This window comes from Bos mutus, chromosome 3, assembly GCF_027580195.1.
Source record: "Bos mutus isolate GX-2022 chromosome 3, NWIPB_WYAK_1.1, whole genome shotgun sequence".
In the NCBI taxonomy this organism is placed as follows: Eukaryota; Metazoa; Chordata; class Mammalia; order Artiodactyla; family Bovidae; genus Bos; species Bos mutus.
The window spans coordinates 92651836-92674422 of NC_091619.1; the positions used below are offsets into that span (position 1 = coordinate 92651836).

General features: G+C 42.0%; 2 protein-coding genes across 8 annotated transcripts in view; one reads left to right on the plus strand and one right to left on the minus strand.

Moving 5' to 3' along the window:
• Positions 1-20190, minus strand: part of OSBPL9 (oxysterol binding protein like 9) — a 266125-nt gene extending 245935 nt beyond the window's left edge. The window contains exon 1 of the mRNA XM_070368082.1: positions 20173-20190. The gene's annotated coding sequence lies outside the window, so the exon portion shown is untranslated. The remainder of the gene's footprint in view (positions 1-20172) is intronic.
• Positions 19421-22587, plus strand: part of EPS15 (epidermal growth factor receptor pathway substrate 15) — a 140292-nt gene continuing 137125 nt past the window's right edge. The window contains exon 1 of one of the 7 annotated variants that reach the window (XM_070368074.1): positions 19421-19575. In XM_070368074.1, the coding sequence (XP_070224175.1) occupies positions 19543-19575 (33 nt within the window). In that variant the 5' untranslated portion in view covers positions 19421-19542. Of the gene's footprint in view, positions 19576-19703; positions 19920-22587 lie in introns of those variants that run through there. The other 6 variants (XM_070368080.1, XM_070368075.1, XM_070368073.1 and 3 more) reach the window with 6 other exon arrangements.

Sequence of the window (22587 nt, forward strand, 5' to 3'; positions counted from 1 at the left end):
TATGGTCCCGCTCTCACATCCAACTTGAGTACTGGAAAAACCATAGCTTTGACTACAGGGATCTTTGTCGGCAAAATGATGTCTCTGCTTTTTTAATACGCTATTTAGGCTTGTCATAGCTTTTCCCCCTAGGAGCAAGCATCTTTTAATTTTGTGACTGCAGTCACCATCTGCAGTGATTTTAAAGCCCAGGAAAATAAAAGCTGCCACAGTTTCCACTTTTTTCCCATTTATTTACTATGAAGTGATGGGACCAGATGCCATGATCTTAGTCTCAGAGTACCTCTCCACAGATTACTCATTATTTATGTAGGAAAAAAATTGCTAACTTTACAGTGAAGACCTAGCAGATACCACTGATCAAAATGAATATCATCAATAATGGGATGAGGTAGCACCATATTTCTCCTCATGTGACACACTAAGCACACAGCATCCTACAAGCAGCATTCCTGCCCACTCCAAAAAGAAGAAAAATATAAATCTCATCATAAGGAAATAGGACACAAACCCAGAGAGAGGGAAATTCTACAAAAGAGTGGCCTATACTTAAAAAAAATTCAGTATCATGAATAGCAATCTATTTTAGGTTAAAAGAAACTAAAGACTCATGAGAGTTAAACACAGTACATGATTAGGGATCAAGACTGGATCAGAACCTGTATTGGAGGGATGACTGCTAGATAGGATATTACTGGACCAGTAAGTTAACTTCGAATGTGAACTATAAATAAGGATTATATCAGTGTTAAATTTCCTGAATTTAACCATCATACTGGGGTTGGGAGTAGGGAGAAAGGTATGTAGGTATGTGAGATAATGACCTTGTTCTTCGAAAATACACACTAAAGTATTTAGAATGTTAGGTATGAAGGCTACAATTAAAATGGTTCAGAACTCCCCCCTCTATATATAGAACGTATTCTATATAGTTACGTGTGCATGTGTACACATAAACACACAGACAGATAAAGAGACTGGCAAAAGACTAACTCTTGGTGTCCCTGGATGAAAAGTATATGCGAATTCTTTTCAGCTCTTCTGAACGTTTGGAATTACTTTCAAGTGAAAAGTTTAAAAATAAGTTGGAGATGATTAAGTAGAAAAAGTATATAGATAACTCTTTTGAGAAATTTGGCTGTGAAGGGGAGTAGAGAAATAGACCCAGAGAGTCAGGGTTTTAAAATATCTCTTCTAAGACAGGAGAAACTAGAATAGGTTTGTATGATGATGAGAACAATGATGGGCCTCAGCTTCTCCTTTTTAAGAGGAGAGATCTGATTAGATCCTTTCCTTAGACCCTCTAAGACTCCCCTACCTTTAGATAATGTGAGCTCCTCTGAAAATTCATTTTATTGCTTAAACTTCAACCAGGAAAAGGCATTTGGGCCACCACTGGAGGGCAGTACAAAATGATGCTGCGTGTCATTCTGGTGGTTTTTATTGTTTTCAGCTGCTGGAACAAAACAAAGCCTTTTACATGATTTTCTCTCAAATGTGTTACATGAAGAAAAACACTACACAATTCATAACAGTAGCTTGGCAGGCAGAGCAAAGGGGTGAGAGGATCCCATGCTTGGAAAAATGCCTGCCACATAAGTTTAATAGTGAATAAATGATAACAGAAAAATCGGAGCATGTCAGAGATGGAAGGGACCCTAGAGAAGGCTGACTGCAACCTCCTTTTTAAAGACATCGCCTTGGGTCCAGAAGAGAGGAGGGACTTGGCCAAAGTTACAATGACAGATAGAGAAGGTAATAGTTTCAACACTTAACTGGTTAGTCTGTGAAGACAGAGATTGTGGTTTTCTTCAAATCATATCATAAATATAGCTTGCAAAGAGACTGACCCCCATTGTTGGTACTGACACTGAGCTCCTAAAAAAATTCTGACACTTCAGTTTCGAGGTTGTGCCCCTTTCATCTTCCTAAACTTGGGAAAATATGATTACTTAACCTTTCACTCTACTGAAAAGTGTTAGTTGCTTAGTCATGTCCACCTCTTTGTGACCCCGTGGACTGTTGCTCACCAGGCTCCTCTGTCCATGGAATTCCTAGGTAAGATTACTGGAGTGGGTAGCTATTTCCTTCTCCAGGGGATCTTCCAGACTCAGGGATCTAACCCAGGTATCCCGCATAGTAGGCAGATTCTTTACTGTGTGAGCCACCAGGGAAGGCCCTTTATCAGCTGCAACCAGTCCTAATGCTCTGGACAGCATAATTCTGATCATATTAAGCCCATTTCAGACCTATAAGCAATCACGTTAGGCCTTCCTACTAACACTGAGGGGTGGATTTGAAGGCTCTTCAAAAGAAAGTGAATGGGCATGTGGCAGTACATTGTTTGGGTAGAAACAGCAGTATCAATGCAGTTGAGGGGAAGTGATCTTAAAAGGACAAACAGAAAATCCTGGTGAAATGTAAAAACTCTAAATATGACCTGTGTATATAATGGTGAAGAAAGACTTTAGACTGATCAATATACAGAAACCAATATGACTTCATACCATGCTATAAGTGGACTCAACTACATAGAAGGGCCCCTAAGCTCACATTTACCTACAGAAAACATTCAGGCATTAGCTTGCCATTTCAAAGATCTCCTAAACTGGCCCCAATCTTATATTTTGCCATAGCTCTCATCTCATGCTCCAACCACTGTTTCCTCAACACTTGCTGCAGTGGTACAACTGCTATGATGCATTAGGCTACGCTCTGCACTTGCTCAATTTTGAGGCTCATCTCAAATGACACTTTTCTTTGCATGCATTCCTTTATCTGACCCTCACACTTACTTGAAATTCTTTTTGGCTACAGCTATTGAATGCAACTGTCGTTAGCATTCATTTCATTCTGCCTTGTCTTCCCCACTTCATAGTGAGCACTTTGATGTCTTACTGTACTATTATTTCGGGATTGTTTCTATTTATTAATAATCTACCAATAATCTTTCTTATCCTTGTACCTCTCCAGTCTTTCCAACTCACTCACTCCAACAGATTTTTGGATCCCCACCTTGGCCCTACAATCCAATGATTCTAACACCTATTCACCATTTCTTACCTATTTCATGTCCTCTCAGTTCTCTTTTTATCCACTTCAATTGCAAGGCCCAATGTTATTATCACTCCCTTGATATGTCTGAGTACCTCCCGTCTCCTCTTACTTTGTTATTTTGCCTTACAAAATTCCTATCCTGGACAATCTAACTCTTCACTTACTCTCCACCTTTGGGAAAGTGGATGAAGAAAAACTTACAACTACATCAATTAGACTTTTAAAATTCATTTACACTAACCTCAAGTGGGCCGCTAGTGCTACCTGGGAATCATTTTATTTTAAAAGTCAATCCACATGACGTAAATCACAGCAAGATCCTCTATGACTCACCTCCTGCTGCTGCTGCTGCTGCTAAGTCACTTCAGTCGTGTCCGACTCTGTGCAACCCCATAGACGGCAGCCCACCAGGCTCCCCCATCCCTGGGATTCTCCAGACAAGAACACTGGAGTGGGTCGCCATTTCCTTCTCCAATGCTTCAAAGTGAAAAGTGAAAGTGAAGTCGCTCAGTTGTGTCTGACTCTTCACGACCCCATGGACTTCAGCCCACCAGGCTCCTCCATCCATGGGATTTTCCAGGCAAGAGTACGGGAGTAGGGTGCCATTGCCTTCTCCGGACCCACCTCCTAGAGTAATGCAAATAGAAACAAAAATAATCAAGTGGGACCTAATTAAACTTACAAACTTTCACACAGCAAACTATAAACAAGGTGAGACCGCAATCCTCAGAATGGGAGAAAACAATAGCAAATGAAACAACTGACAAAGGATTAATCTCCAAAATATACAAGCAGCTCATGAAACTCAATACCAGAAAAACAAATAACCCAATCAAAAAGTGGGCAGAAGACCTAAACAGACATTTCTTCAAAGAAGACATACAGATGGCTAATAAACACATGAAAAGATGCTCATTACCAGAGAAATGCAAATCAAAACTATAATGAGATATCACCTCACACCAGTCAGAATGGACATCATCAAAAATATACAAACAATAAATGCTGGAGAGGGTGTGGGGAGAAAAGAGAACCCTCGCACTGTTGGTGGGAACATAAACTGATACAGCCACTATGGAGGACAGTATGGAGATACCTTAAAAAACTAAGAATAACACTACCATATGACCCAGTAATCCCACTACTGGGCATATGTCCTGAGGAAACCATAACTGAAAAAGATAAAAGTACCCTAGTGTGCATTCATCAGTATTTACAATAGCTAGGACATGGAAGCAACCTAGATGTCCATTGACTGACATAGATGGATAAAGAAGCTGGTATATATATACAACGGAATATTACTCAGCCATTAAAAGGAACACATTTGAGTCAGTTCTAATGAGATGGATGAACCTAGAGCCTATTATACAGAGTAAAGTAAGTCAGAAAGAGAAAAACAAGTATCGTATATTAACACATCTATATGGAATCTAGAAAGATTTGAACCGATTGCAGGGCAGCAGTGGAGATGCAGACATAGAGAACAGACTTGCAGACACAGGGCGGGAAGGAGAGGGTGGGACAAGTGGAGCGAGTAGCGTGGAAACATACATCCTGTCATATGTAAGATAGGCAGTGGGAATTTGCTGTATGACTCAGAGCTCAAACAGGTGCTCTGTGACAACAGTGCTCCATGATGGGGCAGGAGGTGGGAGGGAGGTTTAAGAGGGAGGCGATGTATGTATACTTATGGCTGATTCATATTGATGTATGGCAGAAACCAACATAATATTGCAAAGCAATTTTTCTTCAATTAAATAAATAAAAGTTCATCCACTTTCTCTAAAGATTATTTCATACATTTTCTCTCCACAAACTTTGACACCTTCCTCTTTCTTTTCCCTCTAACCAAATAGCTCACCCACCTGCATCTATGCCCACATACTCCGTCCTCCCTTCAGTACTCGAAATGCCAATCCTTTCCCCTATGTTCTTGCAACCCTGTCTCTTACCTATATAACCAATACTTCACTTTCCAAAGGATCAACCCATCAGCTTAAAAAAGTGTTATGTCTCACTTTAAGAAGTCTCTCTTAACTTCATATCCCCTTCTAGCTACCACACTATTTCTCTGCTCTCCATTTCAACTAAACTTCTCTAAAGGATTATTAGTATTCCTTGACACCAAGTCCTCTCCTTTCATTCTCTCTTGAACCCTCTTTAATCAGGCTTTATCCCTTTCCTTAACTGGAACTCTTCTTACCAAGGGCACCAAAGACCTCTGTGTTGATAAATCTGGAGGTTAATCTGGAGCCTCATCTAACTAGCTCTAGAATCCGGTTTGACACATCTGCTCACTCTTTCCTTCCTCATTTCTTCATAAAACACTTTTCTTGATTTGGCTCCAGTGTAGACACCATACTCGCCTGGTTTTGCTCTAAGCACACTGCTGCTCCTTTTCAGTCTCCTTTGCTAATTCTTCACTTTCCTGCTCTGTAACACTGGAGTGACCCAGGGTTCAGTAGTTGCACTTTGTGAATTTGTAGACATTTATTGTACAGATAGTCTCACTCAATCTCATGTCTTTAAATGCCACTGTATGCTAAGGAATATTCACTGGAAGGACTGATGCTGAAGCTGAAGCTCCAGTATTTTGGTTATCTCATGTGAACAGACAACTCATTGGAAAAGTCCCTGATGCTTGGAAAGATCGAGGGCAGAAGAGGGTGTCAGAGGATGAGATGGCTGGACAGCATCACTGATGCAATGAACATGAAATTGGGCAGACTCCAGGAGATGGTAAAGGACGGGGAGGCCTGGCATGCTGAAGTCCATGGGGTTGCAGAGTCAGACATGACTTGTGTGACTGAACAACAGCAGCATGCTAATGACATCCAAATTTATATCTCTAACTCAGACTTCTCCCCTGAACTCCAGACTCTTAATCCAATTTCATCTTTGACATTTCAACTTGTATGTCTAGAAGGTATCTTAAACCAATTCCAAGACCAAATTCCTTATGTTTTCCCCAAATTGGTTTCTTCCACCATCTTCCCTATCTCAGTAAAAGGCAATTCCTTTGCTCCAGATGCTCAGGCAAAAACCTGACATCATCTTTGACTCTTTTCTTCTTCTTATACCTCACAGTTAATTCTTTAGCAAATCCAGTGAGGCCTACCTTCATGGGCTTCCCATGTAGTTCAGCTGGTAAAGAATCCCCCTACAATGCAGGAGACCCTGGTTCGATTCCTCGGTCGGGAAGATCCACTGGAGAAGGAATAGGCTACCCACTCCAGTATTCTCGGGCTTCCCTTGTGGCTCAGCTGGTAAAGAGTCTGCTTGCAATGCGGGACACCTGGGAGACTTGGGTTGGGAAGATCCCCTGGAGAAGGGAAAGGCTATCCACTCCAGTATTCTGGCCTGGAGAATTCCACGGACTGTATAGTCCATGGGGTCGCAAGGAGTCAGATGCGACTTTCACTTTTACTTTCTACCTTCAAAATATATACATATCTGACTACGTACCATCTCTTTCCCCAGTGCTACTACCCTGCCCCAATCATCACCTGGATTATTGCAACAATCTCACATTTTTTTTAACCAATTTCTCTCTTGTTTATCTATGAACTGTTTCCCACAGTAGTCCAAATAATCTTTTTTAAACCTAAGCTATATCACATTCTTCCTCTGCTCAAAATTCTCCATCTCATTCAGAGTAAAAGGCAAAGTCTTTAAAATGACCATATCCTACTTGATACGGGACACCGTAACCTCTCGGACTTCCTCTGTTGCTCTACTCCAGCTACATTGCCTTCCTTGATGTTTCTCAAACCATCAGGCATACCCCTGCCTTGTATCTGCTGTTTGTTTTTTTTTTACCTTGATTGCTACCAATTCTAGATATACTCTTGGTCACTCTCTTAACTTTAAGTCTTTTCTCAAATGTTTACTTATTTGTGAGGATTTTTCTGACCACTCTTAGACTCTCAACCTCTTCCCCTTCTCATATAGACTCCCATCTGTTGTTCTTCCTTCCCTAATATATTTTTCTCCTTATCTACATATGATTATATAGGTATAAATTTATATAATCATGTGTATACATATATATGATACAATGTATACATATATGTGATTGTATATATGTATATAAGTATATAATCATAAGTAGATAAGGAGAAAAATATATGATTTATGAATTATAAATATATTTTCCTAATATACTTAGAATATATATAATTAGACACTGTTACTTATAATTATATGTATTATTATAAATATGAGTATTTATTATATTTATTATATGTTGTTGCTGTTCAGTACCTCAGTAGTGTCCAACTCTTTGCGACCCCATGGATTGCAGCACACCAGGCTTCCCTGTCCTTCACCATCTCCCAGAGCCTGCTCAAACTCATGTCCATTGAGTTGGTGATGCCATCCAACCATCTTGTCCTCTGTCATCCTGATCTCCTCCTGCCTTCAATCTTTCCCAGCATCAAGGTCTTTTTTAATGAATTGGCTCTTTGCATCAGGTGGCCAAAGTACTGGAGCTTCAGCTTCAGCCTCAGGCCTTCCAATGAATATTCAGGTTGATTTCTTTCAGGATTGACTGGTTTGATCTCCTTGTGGTCCGAGGGACTCTCAAAAGTCTCTTCCAACACCACAGTTCAAAAGCATCAATTCTTTGGCACTCAGCTTTCTTTATGATCCAACCCTCACATTCATACAAGACTACTAAAACCATAGCTATGACTAGCTGGACCTTGTCGGCAAGGTAATGTCTCTGCTTTATAATGTGCTGTCTAGATTTGTCATAGCTTTTCTTCCAAGGAGCAAGTGTCTTTTAATTTCATGGCTGCAGTCATCATCTGCAGTGATTTTGGAGCCCAAGAAAATAAAGTCAGTCACTGTTTCCATTGTTTCCTCCTCTATTCGCCATGAAATGATGGGACCGGATGCCATGATCTTAGTTTTTTGAATGTTGAGTTTTAAGGCAGCTTTTTCACTCTTCTCTTTCATCAAGAGGCTTTTGAGTTCCTCTTCACTTTCTGCCATAAGGGTGGTGTCATCTGCATATCTGAGGTTATTGATATTTCCCCTGGCAATCTTGATTCCAGCTTGTGTTTCATCCAGCCTGGCATTTCACACAATGTACTTGGCATATGTGTTAAATAAGCAGGGTGACAATATACAGTCTTGACATACTCCTTTCCCAATTTTGAACCAGTCTGCTGTTCCATGTCCGGTTCCAACTGTTGCTTCTTGACCTGCATACAGGTTTCTCAGGAGGCAGGTAAGGTGGTCTGATATTACCATCTCTTTAAGTATTTTCCATAGTTTGTTGTAAACCACACAGTCAAAGACTTTAGCATAGTCAATGAAGTAGAAGTAGATGTTTTTCTGGAATTCTCTTGCTATTTCTATGATCTAGAGGAGGTTGGCAGTTTGATCTCTGGTTCCCTGACTTTTCTAAATCCAGCTTGAACATCTGGGAGTTCTCAGTTCAGGTACTGTTGAAGCCTACTGCTTCAGCCAGAGCCCCTATCCCCGCGGCAGGTCACTGCTGTCCCATACTTCCGTAGGAGACACTCAAATACTCAAAGGCAGGTCTGGCTCTGTCTCTTGTGGAAGTCACTGCTTCTTTCCCTGGGTTCTTTTCACTGGGTTCTGGGGCACACAATATTTTGTTTGTACCCTCTGAACATCTCTGATGGGTCTGAGATTTGACTTTAAATGTAACAGCACCCCTCGTACCATCTTGTTGGAGGTACTCCTTTGCTCTTAGATAGGGGGTATCTTCTTTTGGTGTGATTCAATATTGTACTGTTGATGGTTGTTCAGCAACTAGTGCGATTTTGGTGTTCATGCAGGAGAAGATGAGCACACATCCTTCTACTTTGCTATTTTAGATCCTTATATTTATTATAGTCTTAGTTGTAAAAGATTTATAATTTATGAATATGTATTTTTTATTTGTGTATAATTTTATTTATAGTTTATATAATTTTCACTCTTTCCCCACTGAAATATAAGCTACATGAAGGCAGAGTTTGGTCTGTTTTGTTTACTGTTGGGTCCTCAGCACCTACAACAGTGCCTAGCACATAGTAGACTCAATAACTCTTTTTAAAATAAATGAACAAACCCTCATGATAATCCTACAAGGTAGATTATCAAGGAATTATCATGATAATTCCTACAAGATAGATCTATTTTTATCCCCTCCATTTTATGAATGAGGCAACTGGGGCTCAGATAGACTAATTTAAATGATACAACTCAGAAGTGGCAGAGATGAGGTTGAAATTAAGGTACACTTTCCTTTAAAGACTATAACTTGGGAACTCCCTGCTGTACCAGTGGTTAGGATTCTGTACTTTCACTGCCAACCACACAAGTTCAATCCCTGGTCAGGGCACTAAGATCCTGCAAACCATGTAGTAAGGCCAGTCAAATAAATAAATAAATAAAGCCCACAGCTTTAACCACTGTGGTAAACTGCCTTCTCTATGTCCTTATAATCAATCTTCTTAAGTCTATCACTGCTGCCTCTGCCTCTCTCCAAAAACTCTTACCAGGATCTCTAAAGCTTTCATGACCCCCAACCCTAACTGCTCTATCCTTTACACAGAGCCAGAGTGACTTTTCTTAGTGTGTGTGTGTGTGTGTGTGTGTGTGTGTGTGTGTACAGTTAAACGGTTTTTTACTCTACTCATAGAGTTGCACAACCATCAGTTCAGTCGCTCAGTCATGTCCAACTCTTTGCGACCCCATGAACTGCAGCATATCCGGCTTCCCTGTCCATCACCAACTCCCGGAGCCTACTCAAACTCATGTCCATTACATCGGTGATGCCATCCAACCATCTCATCCTCTGTTGTCCCCTTCTCCTCCCTCCTTCAATCTTTCCCAGCATCAGGGTCTTTTCCAATGAGTTGGTTCTTCGCATTCGGTGGCCAAAGTATCACCATTATCTAATTACAGCACATTTTCATCACCCTAGGAAGAAATCCTGTATCCATTAGCAGTCACTGTCCTTTTCCCCTTCCCCAAGCTCCTGGCAACTGCTAATATGCTTTCTGTCTCCATGGCTTTGCCTTTTCTCGATATTTCAAATAAATGGAGTCTTATGTGTTCTTTTGTATCTGGCTTCTTTCACTAAGTGTAATGTCTTCAAGGTTCATCCATGTTGCAGCATGTATCAGTATTTCATTCTTTTGCATGTGGCTATCCAGCTGCCCCCGGTGAAGGCAATGGCACCCTACTCCAGTACTCTTGCCTGGAAAATCCCATGGATGGAGGAGCCGAGTAGGCTGCAGTCCATGGGGTCGCTAAGAGTCGGACATGGCTGAGCAACTTCCCTTTCACTTTTCACTTGCATGCATTGGAGAAGGAAATGGCAACCCACTCCAGTGTTCTTGCCTGGAGAATCCCAGGGACGGCGGAGCCTGGTAGGCTGCCATCTATGGGGCTGCACAGAGTCAGACACGACTGAAGTGACTTAGCATCCAGTTGTCCCAGTACCATTTGTTGAAAAGATTATTCTTCCCCCTATTTGAATTGTCTTGGCACTCTTGTGGAAAATTCAGTGGATCATAAATACATGAGCTTATTTTTGAAGTCCCAATTCTAGTCCAATATATGTCTCTCCTTATGCCAGTACCACATTAACTTGATTATTGTACTTTTGTTGTAAGTTTGAAATCAGAAAGTGAGCCTTCCAACTCTTTTCTTCATTTTCAAGATTGAAATTGAAATTTTCCTTGAAATTCCATAGAAATTTTAGAATTGTTAGTTTCTTCAAAAATGTTAGGTGGGATTCTGGTAGGAATTACCTTGAATCTATAGATCAGTTTGGGGAGTATTGCCATCTTAGGTTTCCTAATCTGTGAATGTGAGTAGTGTTTCCATTTATTTAGGTTTTCTTTAATTTCTTTCAATGAGGTTTTGTAGTTTTCAATTATAAGTCTTATACTTCTTCTTTGGTTGAATATCAGCTGAAATCTTTGGCTTGCAATATAGAGACAATATTGAAAATAACAAAACCCCCATTGAGCACTGAGAGTGTATATATACAGTTAAATGCAAACGTGATGCTACCCTTCTATTTACATACTTTGATTTTCTGGACTGGGGGACAGAGTGGATAGTGTTTCCAGTGTAAGTATGTGCCTTTTTTGGTATCTTTTAATACCAACTATTGCTGTGGTTTGAGACAGTTTCCTCAGATTTTTAAAATTTGACAGACTTGCTTTAGATCTCTGTCAGGGATGAACAGGGGACTCTTATAAAGATAACCAAATCCTTAATCATCATTATCATAACCATAATGTGATCATTCCCATTTGTTAGGCACTTATTCCCATTCCCATGTACTGCTGCTGCTGCTGCTGCTAAGTCACTTCAGTCGTGTCCGACTCTGTGAGACTCCATAGACCACAGCCCACCAGCCTCCCCCGTCCCTTGGGATTCTTCAGGCAAGAACACTGGAGTGGATTGCCATTTCCTTCTCTAGTGCATGAAAGTGAAAAGTAAAAATGAAGTCGCTCAGTCGTGTCTGACTCAGCAACCCCATGGACTGCAGCCTATCAGGCACCTCTGTCCATGGGATTTTCCAGACAAGAGTCCATGTACTAGACACTGAAAAATGCTTTATAAGCATCAACTATTTAATTTCCTTAATATAGTTTGCATAAAACTGAGACTTGAAGACTTTAAATAACTTGTCCATGATGTTATAATTTTAGCAGACGACCTTGATTCAGTCTCAAATTTGTCTGATTCCAAAGTCCATCCTCTTAACCACTGGCCTGATGTCAGGGTTCCTGGCCTATAAACCTGACTTCCTTCTGGAAGGATATAATAAGTTTCTGATTGTGTTTTTAAAAAATCAAGGCCACCAGATTTGAAAATATTGATCAACACAAAACAGTAGTTGTCAAGACTTCTTTGGCAGTACAGCGATTAACTTTGCCTCCCAATGCAGGAGGTACAGGTTTGACCTCTAGTCGGGGAGTTAAGATTCCACATGCCTGGAAGTCAAAAAACCAAATCATAATAAAAAGAACCAATATTGTAACAAATTCAATACAGACTTAAAAAAAAAAAAAAACCCAACAATGACTGTCCCATTTGCTTCCACTGGTGATTTTGCATCTCTGGGAATCTCCAGACAGACACATTACTCCAATTCTGGTCTAGCCATGATTCCCTCCAAGTATTTCCTAACATCCTTTTCTCCATTTTCATCTGCGAGTTCCCCCCTCTTCCATTCCCACCATGCTCCAGCCTACCAAACATCTCCACATACCCAGAACATACTTGTTCTTCTGTGTTTGTTGCCACATACTTTTCACCTGGAACAACCTGGCCTTGTTCTCGGCCAATGGTCAGGAGTTTGATGAGAAGTCCCTGGAGATTTTTAAACAGGGAAATGATAAGATCTAATGTACATTTTAAAAAGATCACTCTGCCTGTAAGGATAACAGATGTAGGTGCAAACATGAAATTGGAGCGATTAAGGAGATTTAGCAGTGGTCCAGGAAAAGGTGAAGTGAAGACACACCCAGTGAAGACAGGGAGAAATGGTCAGATATGGAATTTTGAAAATAGAATTGGAATTTCAGATATATACTGAGGGTTGAGCCAGCAAAACTTGCTGATAGTTTGGACTTGGGTTATGAAAGAAAGCACAGAATCAAGGATGAAAAGCGATGAAGGCCTGAACAAGGCATCTTCTATTTGTGTTATGAGATGTTCAATACACAGTCATCGTTTTACACTGAGACACAACTGTGATTGTGGCTTAGAACATCTTTGACTGAAAGAGTTGTCTGTCTGTCCTCATGTGTGCATTTGGGATATCTTAGCTTTCTTCATGTATTAATACATGAACCTTCGAAGTGCAGGATTCTGTGCTAGGTCTGTCACAAAAGTTGTCATAAAAGTTTCCACAAATCCTTGGAAGTAGGAGTTAATATCCCTATTTTACAGAGAAGGAAACTAAGACAATTTATGATTTCACTGAGGGTGCATATTTAGTAAGGGGCTGAGCTGAGATTTGAAGTCAAATTTTACTAAAAGCCCATGCTTATGTCACTGCAATAATTCAAAGTTACAGAATCAGAATTCCCCAAACTTTTCTCCTCATTAATTGAAGCCTCTGTTGACTCTCATGTGCCCTACTTTAGAGCCCAAGGCTGGCAAACAGGACAGCTTTGTTCTGTCTGTAGTCCATCTGCAGACTTGTCTTGTGATTTAGGGCAAGCTTCTTAATTTGATGGTGTCTCAGCATTCCCACATGTTAAGCAGGACTTGTAATTAGTGATGGAGACAATGCTTTGAAATCTGCAGATGAAAGGACCTGCAGCCTTGAGTGCAAATATTTTCTTTCCTATGGTGTTCGTTTCGTTTCTTATAGCTTGCAGGACCCTTGATAAGGAAAGGAACAAAAAAAGAAAGAAAGGAAAAAAAGGAAATAGGGCAAGTGTAAAACTGTACTTGCTTGCTTGCTAGAAGACAGTGGAACTTTGGGGTCACAAATGTAGTAATCTGAAAAAAATTTTAAGGCAGACTTTTTTTACAATGTTCCATTCCCTTTAATGACCCCCATTGAAGATCTTCAAAAATGATTTCTATTTTGTTTCTGACTCCTTAAACCCTATTCTCCAGGAGGAAGCAAAAGGAGCTAATATTTATCTAGTGTCTGTTGTATGCCAGGTATCATGCTAAATGCTTTCACATGAAACCTTGTCTAATCATTATCATAGCACTATCAGATAGGTGCTATTGTTACCTTCAGTTTAAAGGAGAGGAAACTGTGGCTTGGTATGGTTCTTTGACTTGTCCAAGGTCACAAAATTAAGAAGTTGAAGCAAGTTGGGTCTTCCCAGTTCTAAATTCAACGTTCCCCTGAAAAATTAGCAATGGCAATTTTGAACTGTCGCATCACACCCTGGGTGTGTGTGGCATTTAAAAATCTCTTACTGCTTGTTCTTTTCAGTCCCTGGCACAGAGACAGTTATTTGTACAACACAATTGTTATTATTGTGCAGCCTCACATATTTTTTCTGCCCTGGGCAAACATGAACAATAATGGACTATATTTATGAAACCAGCAGCTTGGAAGCATGAGCTTCAGATTACCATTACAATTGTAGTTTAATTTTTTTCTTTTTTGGTAGCTTAGCACCATTTATATAGAAGGGCTTTCTCAAAGTCTCATGCCAATAATCTGGTTTATTGTATATTCAGAGAGCCCTTCACAGTTTTTTTTTTTTCTTCTCCCATAATTTCGATCAATCATCCTGCATTTCTAAAAGCTGACATAACAGATGTGCAGTGTTCATGAAGAGCTGATATGACAGTCACCTCCCAAAGTTGGAAAACAAAGAAATAAAAGTAGCTGTAATTTCTCTTCCAGGTGGTTTGGGGAAGAGGAGTGGGAATTTGGATAGAAAGATGGAAAGGTAAGCTAATGACAAAGATGTTTATGATCTAAATTCTCCTCTTCAAGATCATCTGAGTTTAGGATGATCTTCCTAAACTCAGAGCCTCATCTTCAGCTTTTCATGTCAAAAGCTCCATTTTATGAAGTCTTCTTAGGAGAGATCAATGACTGCAGGACAATTGGGGCCTGGTGGGCCCCAATCCATGGGGTTGCAAAGAGTCAGACACAACTGAGCGACTAACATACAATAGATACTGCTAACTGCTAAGTCACTTCAGTTGTGTCCGACTCTGTGCGACCCCATAGACGGCAGCCCATCAGGCTCCCCCATTCCTAGGATTCTCCAGGCAAGAACACTGGAGTGGGTTGCCATTTCCTTCTCCAATGCATGAAAGTGAAAAGTGAAAGTCAAGTTGCTCAGTCCTGTCCAACCCTCAGCGACCCCATGGACTGAAGCCTTCCAGGCTCCTCCGTCCATGGGATTTTCTAGGCAAGAGTACTGGAGTGGGGTGCCATTGCCTTCTCCTACAATATTTAAGGTATCTGCAAAACTGACTTAGTAATTGGAGGGTTGTTTGACAGAAAGTTAAAAGGTGATCTTGAAGAATGGTATTCTTAGAGCTGCCACTTCAGGCCAGGTTCTTTAATAAGGCATTTATGGAGAATCCCAGGGACGGGGGAGCCTGGTGGGCTGCCGTCTATGGGGTCGCCCAGAGTCGTACACGAGTGAAGCAACTTAGCAGCAGCAGCAGCATGCATAATTTCTAGTCCTTACAACATCTCTACACGGTAGGTATTATTGTTTCCAATGTGCACATAAGGATATGAAGGTTACAGACCCAGAGACATTAAGTTGCCTTAAAAAAAAAACAGGTAAGTCCTTTTTGTCTGCTCCATGAAGTTCATTTTCTTTACAACAAATTAGATCATAACATATCTTCCATTAGCTACATTTTACTCTCCTAAAATAGATTTGTGATATGACCCAGTGCTTTGATGAGATCTGGGACACAAATTTGCAAACTGTCACTGGTGTGTCATCTAAAAAAAAATCCAGTCCCGGAAGTTCTAGGCCTTTCTGGGAATTTGGACCATCACTCCCACCCCCTACTTTGTCAAGTTTTTAATTTAAACCAGAACCAATGAGCAAAAAAGGAAGTCAATGCAAATTATTGGTGGTCTGGAAGGGAGCATGGGGGCAATTCTCATACAAGCAGTCTTCCCTTGCTTAGGGGTCTGATCATCACTATTACTATTTTAACCAAGGTCCGAATCTGCTCTAAGTAGTCCTTACTTAAACAAGTTATTTATAAAATATTTGTTCCCTGGTTTTCTAATTTTTGAAATGGAGATAGAATGAGGATTCAAATATTAACTACACATGAGACTATGCACTCATTCAGTTCAACAAACGTTTACCACATACCAATTCAACTCCAGTTGTTAGATGCTATATATAAAAACATTCATAAACTGTGAAAAGCAATATTGTGCAAAGACAATGTGCTGTTTTTGACTTAATATAAATCATACAATAATTATAACAATAAATAATTCCTTATATTTTCTCAACATTTTCCAAATCGACTTGCTCATTTTTTTTTTTTAATATGTGGGAAATGGAGTCTCAAACAGGTTGAATGATTAGTCTGAGGTCACATATTGACTTAAATACTCTCCTTACTACCCCATGTTGAGTTCTATAAAACTGTACACCAGGGACTCCCAAGAGTCCCTGTCCTCCAAGAGTAATATCTTATATCTCATATGGTTTGGTGGAGTCTCCTCAAATAGCAAGTGCGTTTGTACTCTATGAAATTAAAAGACCCTTACTTCTTAGAAGAAAAGCTATTACAAACCTAGACAGTGTATTAAAAAGCAGAGACATCATTTTGCTGACCAAAGTCCATATAGTCAAAGCCATGGTTTTTCCAGTAGTCATGTACAGATCTGAGAGCTAGACCATAAAGAAGGCTGAGCACTGAAGAATTGGTGTCTTTGAATTGTGGCGCTGGAGAAGACTCTTGAGAGTCCCTTGGATGGCAAGGAGATCAAACCAGTCAATCCTACAGGAAGTCAACCCTGAATATTCATTGGAAGGACTGATGCTGAAGCTGAAACCCCAATACTTTGGTCACATGTACTAGAGTTTCAGCTTCACTGAGCCAACTCATTGGAAAAGACCCTGATGCTGGGAAAGATTGAAGGCAAAAGGAGAAGGGGGAAGCAGAGGATGAGATGGTTAGAAAGCATCACCAACTCAATGGACATGAATTTGAGGAAACTCCATAAGATAGTGGAGGATAGAGGAGCCTGGTGTGCTGCAGTCCATGGGGTCTCAAAGAGTTAGACATGACTTAGCTACTGAACAACAACAATTGTATTCCCAATAGCAATTTATTCTATGACTTTAAGATTTCTTAACTAAATCTGTGTATCTACAACTTAAGGTATTTCCATATGTTATCTCATTCATCCTCACAATAACTCTAAGGTTGTACAAGTAGTAAATAGTTGAGACAGGATTGGAATGTGGATGTTTCTGATGTCCAAGCCCTGTTTATTCCACTACGGTATAATGCTTTGGTTACTGGCTGTGTAACCTTGGGAAAAATCCCTTAATATCTGTGATCTTCAGTTACCTCATCTGTAGAGTGGATATGATGATTACTACCTTTCAGAGTTGTTGAGTTCAAAAGTGATAATGTAAATTAGGAAATCAAAGTAGAAACATCAGTGGTGGTTACAGCTGATAAATGTACCAGGTGGGAAAGGAGTAATTTAAAACATTATCTCCCCTTCTCCCTCAAGTTAAAAAGAATAACAGCAGAAAGAGGTCAAAGGAGACTCTTTTGAATAAGTGGTTGCTCACCAGACTTGCATGGCTGGCTCTTCATTGCCTAGTCTTTGTAAAAAAGGGGTGTGAGAAGAGTCAGTAATTTCTGAGGGCATTTCTGGGATGGTTCGCCTGTGGTGGCAAAGGTCTAAAACCTTATGTGAGGTTAACCCCATTCTTGGCTTGTTCATTTGATTCTCCTTGTGTGTGAAATGGGGACTACTACGATAATGCTGAGAGTGTGTGGGCCTGATAGAGTCATGGTTCGTTGTTGTGGGAAGCCACCATGACTAAGAAAGGAAGGCGAGTTCTAGGCAAAAACATTTATTGAGGTCTAGTCTGTGCTAGGCTAAATTGTGAGAGGGATGTAGTTGTGAGACAGCCCTCTGTTCTCATGGATTTTGCAATCTGGTTGGGGTATAGAAAAAGCCCTCAACTAACTCCAAGGCAGAGTGTAGGGATAATGTCAGAGCAACTAAAGGGTGGGGTGGGATTTCCTAGAAGGCTTCCTGAAGTAGGTGGCATATAAGCCAAACCTTTAAAGATAAGGATTTCAAGTTACTGGTTATTTCAACTGAAAAGGGCAGCATGAGAAAGTATAGGCTGTGTTATGTTTAACTTGGCAGGAACAAAGACCTTATACTAGTACAAAACACATTCCAGGATCTGAAGATATATATATATATATACATCAAAAAGAGTCCTTGCCATTGAGGAGCGCTCAGTCTAGAGGGTCCGTTCAGTTCAGTCGCTCAGTAGTGTCTGACTCTTTGTTACCCCATGAACTGCAGCACACCAGGTTTCCCTGCCCATCACCAACTCTTGGAGCTGGCTCAAACTCATGTCTATCAAGTTGGTGAGGCCATCCAACCATCTCGTCTAGAGGGCAGACAGATATAAAGAGTCATTAGGGTGATGATGACATCATAAGATAGAGAAGAAATGTTCAGATAAGTGTGTAAATCTGACTTGTGGAGGTCAGGAGTTACTTTGTAAAGGAGGTGGTACTTCGGTGGTGTCTTGAGAGAGAGCAGGAGGGGTTTGCCAGAGGGACTAAGAAGGGAGTTAGGAGTGCTGCAGCCCCTGAGGAGGCCCCAGTGCTCTTTCACTGAACTGGGGTCTAAGTGTGGCAGGCAGCCAGTGAGCCTGGAGAGTATTTATTTCCCTTCCTACCTAGATTTTGACTTAAGATAGTCTTCTCTTTTGATATTACCCCCTAATGTTGTTGTTCAGTAGCTCAGTCACGTCTAACTCTTTGTGACCTCATGGACTGCAGCACGCCAGGCTTCCCTGTCCATCACCATCTCTTGGAGTTTGCTCAAACTCATGTCCATTGAGTCAGTGATGCCATTCAATCAAATCTTCTCTGTCCTCCCCTTCTCCTCCTGCCTTCAATCTTTCCCAGCATCAGGGTCTTTTCTAATGAGTGGGTTCTTCACATCAGGGGGCCAACCTATTGGAGCTTCAGCTTCAGCATCAGTCCTTCCAATGAATATTCAGGGTTGATTTCCTCTGGGATTGACTGGTTTGATCTCCTTGGGGTCCAAGGGACTCTCAAGAGTCTTCTCCAACACCACAGTTTGAAAGCATCAATTCTTCAGGTGCTCACCCTAATAGAAGATGGTTAAATGAAAAGTTTTGGAGTCACACTTGGATTCTAACCCACCAGCTATCTGATCAGTTGTAGGCCCTTACATATGACACTTATTTGTGTTTCAGTTTCATTTGTACAACTTATTTATGTCTCAGTTCCTTCATTTACACAATTTAAAAATAAAAGCGTCCAACACAGATTCTGGCATATAAAAAGTACCGTTATTATTTCCTATCATTATCTCATTTAATCCTCGCAAGCAACTTGGACTTTGGATATAGTTCTTCCCATTTTTCAGAAGCAGAGGCTTAGCGTGGGTAGGTGATCCGCTAAAGTTCTCAGGACAATCTGGAGTTGCCTCTGCCTCCACAGCCCGTCCGCCTTAATTACTTGTCCGCGCCGGGTTTTCTCAGGAGGCCCCGGGGCAGGCTCCGGTCCAGCAGCAAAAACTCCGGCGCCAGGATTTGGGTGTCTCCGAGGCCTGTGCCGGGCGGGCGGGGCCAGGCGAGGCGGGGTGGACGAGAGGAGGGAAGTTGTCGAAGTTAGGGGAGACGCCCGCCAGCCCGCCCGGGCCTCGCCTCCGGCCGCTCCCTCCGCCTCCTCCCCGCCCCGAGCCCCCGTCTGCCCGTCCTTCCTTCCCCTCCCGTGCATGATGGAAACACCATGGCTGCGGCGGCCCAGCTCTCCCTGACACAGGTAACGCCGCCCGCCGGTCCGCCGGGCTCGGCCGGCCGGTGTCCCCGGCCCCCTCCCCCACCGCCCTATAGTTCACCGACCCGAGCAGTTTCTCTCCGCCCCGGGCGGGGCGGCCGATACTGAGAGCGCGCGCGCGCGCCTGTGAATGTGTCTGTGAGTGTGACTGCGGGAGGACGCCATCCTGAGCCGGTACCTCCGCCACTCGCGCCCCGGCCCCGCCCCACGCGGCGCCCCCTCCTCCCGACCCCTCCGTGCCCCAGTCCCGCAGGATGGGAGCCCGACCCTCTCCTGTCCGCCTTCACCCACCCGGGAAGTTTCCTCCTTCCAGGCCAGACGCACCCCAGGTGAGCTCCTGTTGAGCTCGTGCGGTTCAGTCTCACCGCCGGGTCAGCCCTCGCCCCGCACGAGGCTCACCCTCGGGACAGGCAGCGTCACCTTCCCGAGCCAGGCGCTCAGGGCCCCCTCCCAGCCAGGCTTTTTCCTCGCTAAACCGGCCTTTTCCCACTGGAGTCCGACGAAAGCCCTCCCTTTCCCAGCAGTTTCCTCCAGTCAGCCTGTCTTCCAAATAAGTCTCATCCTCCCCGAGCGCGTTCTTACCCCGCTAGCCCCTTCCTGGCTTCAGCCTCTTCTGCTGATCAGGTTTCCTGCTGGGTGAGATCCCTCGATTCAGTCTTTCCCTCCTCAGTTCTGCTACCACTCCTACCGGGTAGGCTCTCTATCGCTGTCCTTGGGGATAGCAAGGAAACATCCTTTCACAGGTGTGATGGTTCCTCCCGTCTTGGTGCTGGGAAGGACCAAAGAGATCACTCGTCCTGGGGGAACCTTCACCGAAACCTGTGTGCTCTGTTCTGTCTTGCCTTTCTGCTTCCTTCAGAGTCAGTCCTCGTGCTTCCCAGAAAACCGCTCAGCATCAATCATCCTGGGAACCTTGTTCCTCCCTCTCCGTTGGGAAAACCAATTACAATCTTCCGGTGATGTCCTGGATGGAGAGAGGTGGTACGCCTGTTAGTCCCTTGGCGCTTCTCAGACCATATCTCACCCTAACCTCACCTTCTCAGCCTGTTCTCTCCAGAACCGGTGGCCACGGACTTTCCCGTTGGGGCCCACGCCAGCCTTCCTGCCTGCCCTGTCGTATCTCCCTGCCACCTTGTATTCTTGGCCTGGATATCTCAGGGTTTCTGAGGCAAAACATTGGGATAGGTTATACATTTGGGCTGGAAAGTTTTCTGTTTGAGGAGGAAGAGACTTTGGGGGTGTTTTGCCTAGCATTCTAGGATAAACTTGAGTGAAAAATGTTCCCCTCAGTAACCAGGAATCACAGAAACATGTGCCTTAGGTAAAATAAGTAACTTCAGCTTGTAGGAATTTTCAGCTTCGTAAGTGCGAGGTCTGTTACTTCCCAGTGTATTTAGTCTTGCTTATCCTATTTTGACAAGCAGATAAATGGGGAAGGAGACTTAGAATGTGGTGATGTAGTCTTGGTAGTGAATCTCTTTGGAAGGGTCCTCCTGAAACTCAAACTTGAGGAATAGCAACATTGACTTATGGGTGTTCAGTCTTTAACAGTCTGGTTAGTGATATGCATTAAACAAGATCCTGTTGGCAAGCTGTTGCTCTTCCGCTCTACTGGCCAATTCCAGCGAGAGTTCTCCCCTCTTGAAGATTTTGTTCTCCTGAGAACTTCTACAGATTTGCTCCTTAGTTGTGTGCGTACTTTATTTTCTTCCTGGGTAAGGCTGTGTTTTTAGTTTCTATTTACTGTCATTCATCTCTGAATATTTTCTTCCGGCTCTTGTCAGTGTTACAGACAGTTAAATAATTTAAATGTGTTCTTGTGGTTATATATTTAAATATTAACATGTACACAGAGTAAATACTGAATCAGGAGTATTATCGTTCAGTGTTTCACATATGAGAGAACAAACATTGATGGTTCATTTATATTGAATATATAGATAAGTCAAGTTAGAACATTTTGATTTTAAGACGTTTTTTGGTCGCTAAGTTGTGTCCCACTGTATTACAACCCCGTGGATTGTTAGCTGGCCAGACTACTCTGTCTATGGGATTTCCCAGGCAAGAAAAATGGAGCGGGTTGCCATTTCCTTCTCCAGAGGATCCTCCCCACCCAGGGATCAAACCTTCATCTCCTGCAGTGACAGGCAGGTTCTTTATCGTTGAGCCACCAGGGAAGCCCTTTAAGACATTAGGAAGCAATAAGATATATTGTAAAGGCACTGGAAAGAGAACATTCCCAAGTGTTTAAATACCTAATGTGCCTCCTTGTTATTTTAAAACTTGGCTGATTTGTGTTTTTAAATTGAATTTTTAACTGCTTGAGGCAAATAAACTGAGATAACAGTGCAACCTGGTTTCATATTCATTATTGATCTGTTTATGTCACCATCACCCCCTCACAACACACTCAGACGTAGGCATACTCAGGTGAGATCCTACATGGCAGGGACATCTTTCATCACCCTCAGCGCATATCTGGAAGAAAGTTATTAATAATATTTGTCTTATGAATGACTGAAAATTCTGAATAACTCTGGGACAGTTACAAAGATTAAACAGATGCTGAAGTTAGTTTCTGCCCCTGGTTATTAAATAATAATAGTTTTGGAGTAGATTGAGTCATTCAGCCAGTATTTGTTAAGTACCTATTATGTGCCCTGCTCTATGCTGGAATTGTCTTGAGTAGAATTTTTGGCCTCTATCAATTAAGCAAAACTGACAGTTGGGAAAAATACCTGAAAACTAGGTTAATTTTCTCGTTCCTCTTCTGCCTGCCCGCCAGCAAACCCTCCAATTCCCCAACCACCAAGATAAATTATCTAAATTATCATAGTCTAGCTTCTAGACAGGATAGAATGCTAGAATAGTAAAATGTTAGTTTCAGTCCCAGCTCTGCGGGGAGATAACTGTGTGTCATTGAGTTAAATCTCCAGGCCTCAGTTTTCTTAGCTTTAATATTCATCCAACAAATATGTACTGACCATTTATTATGTA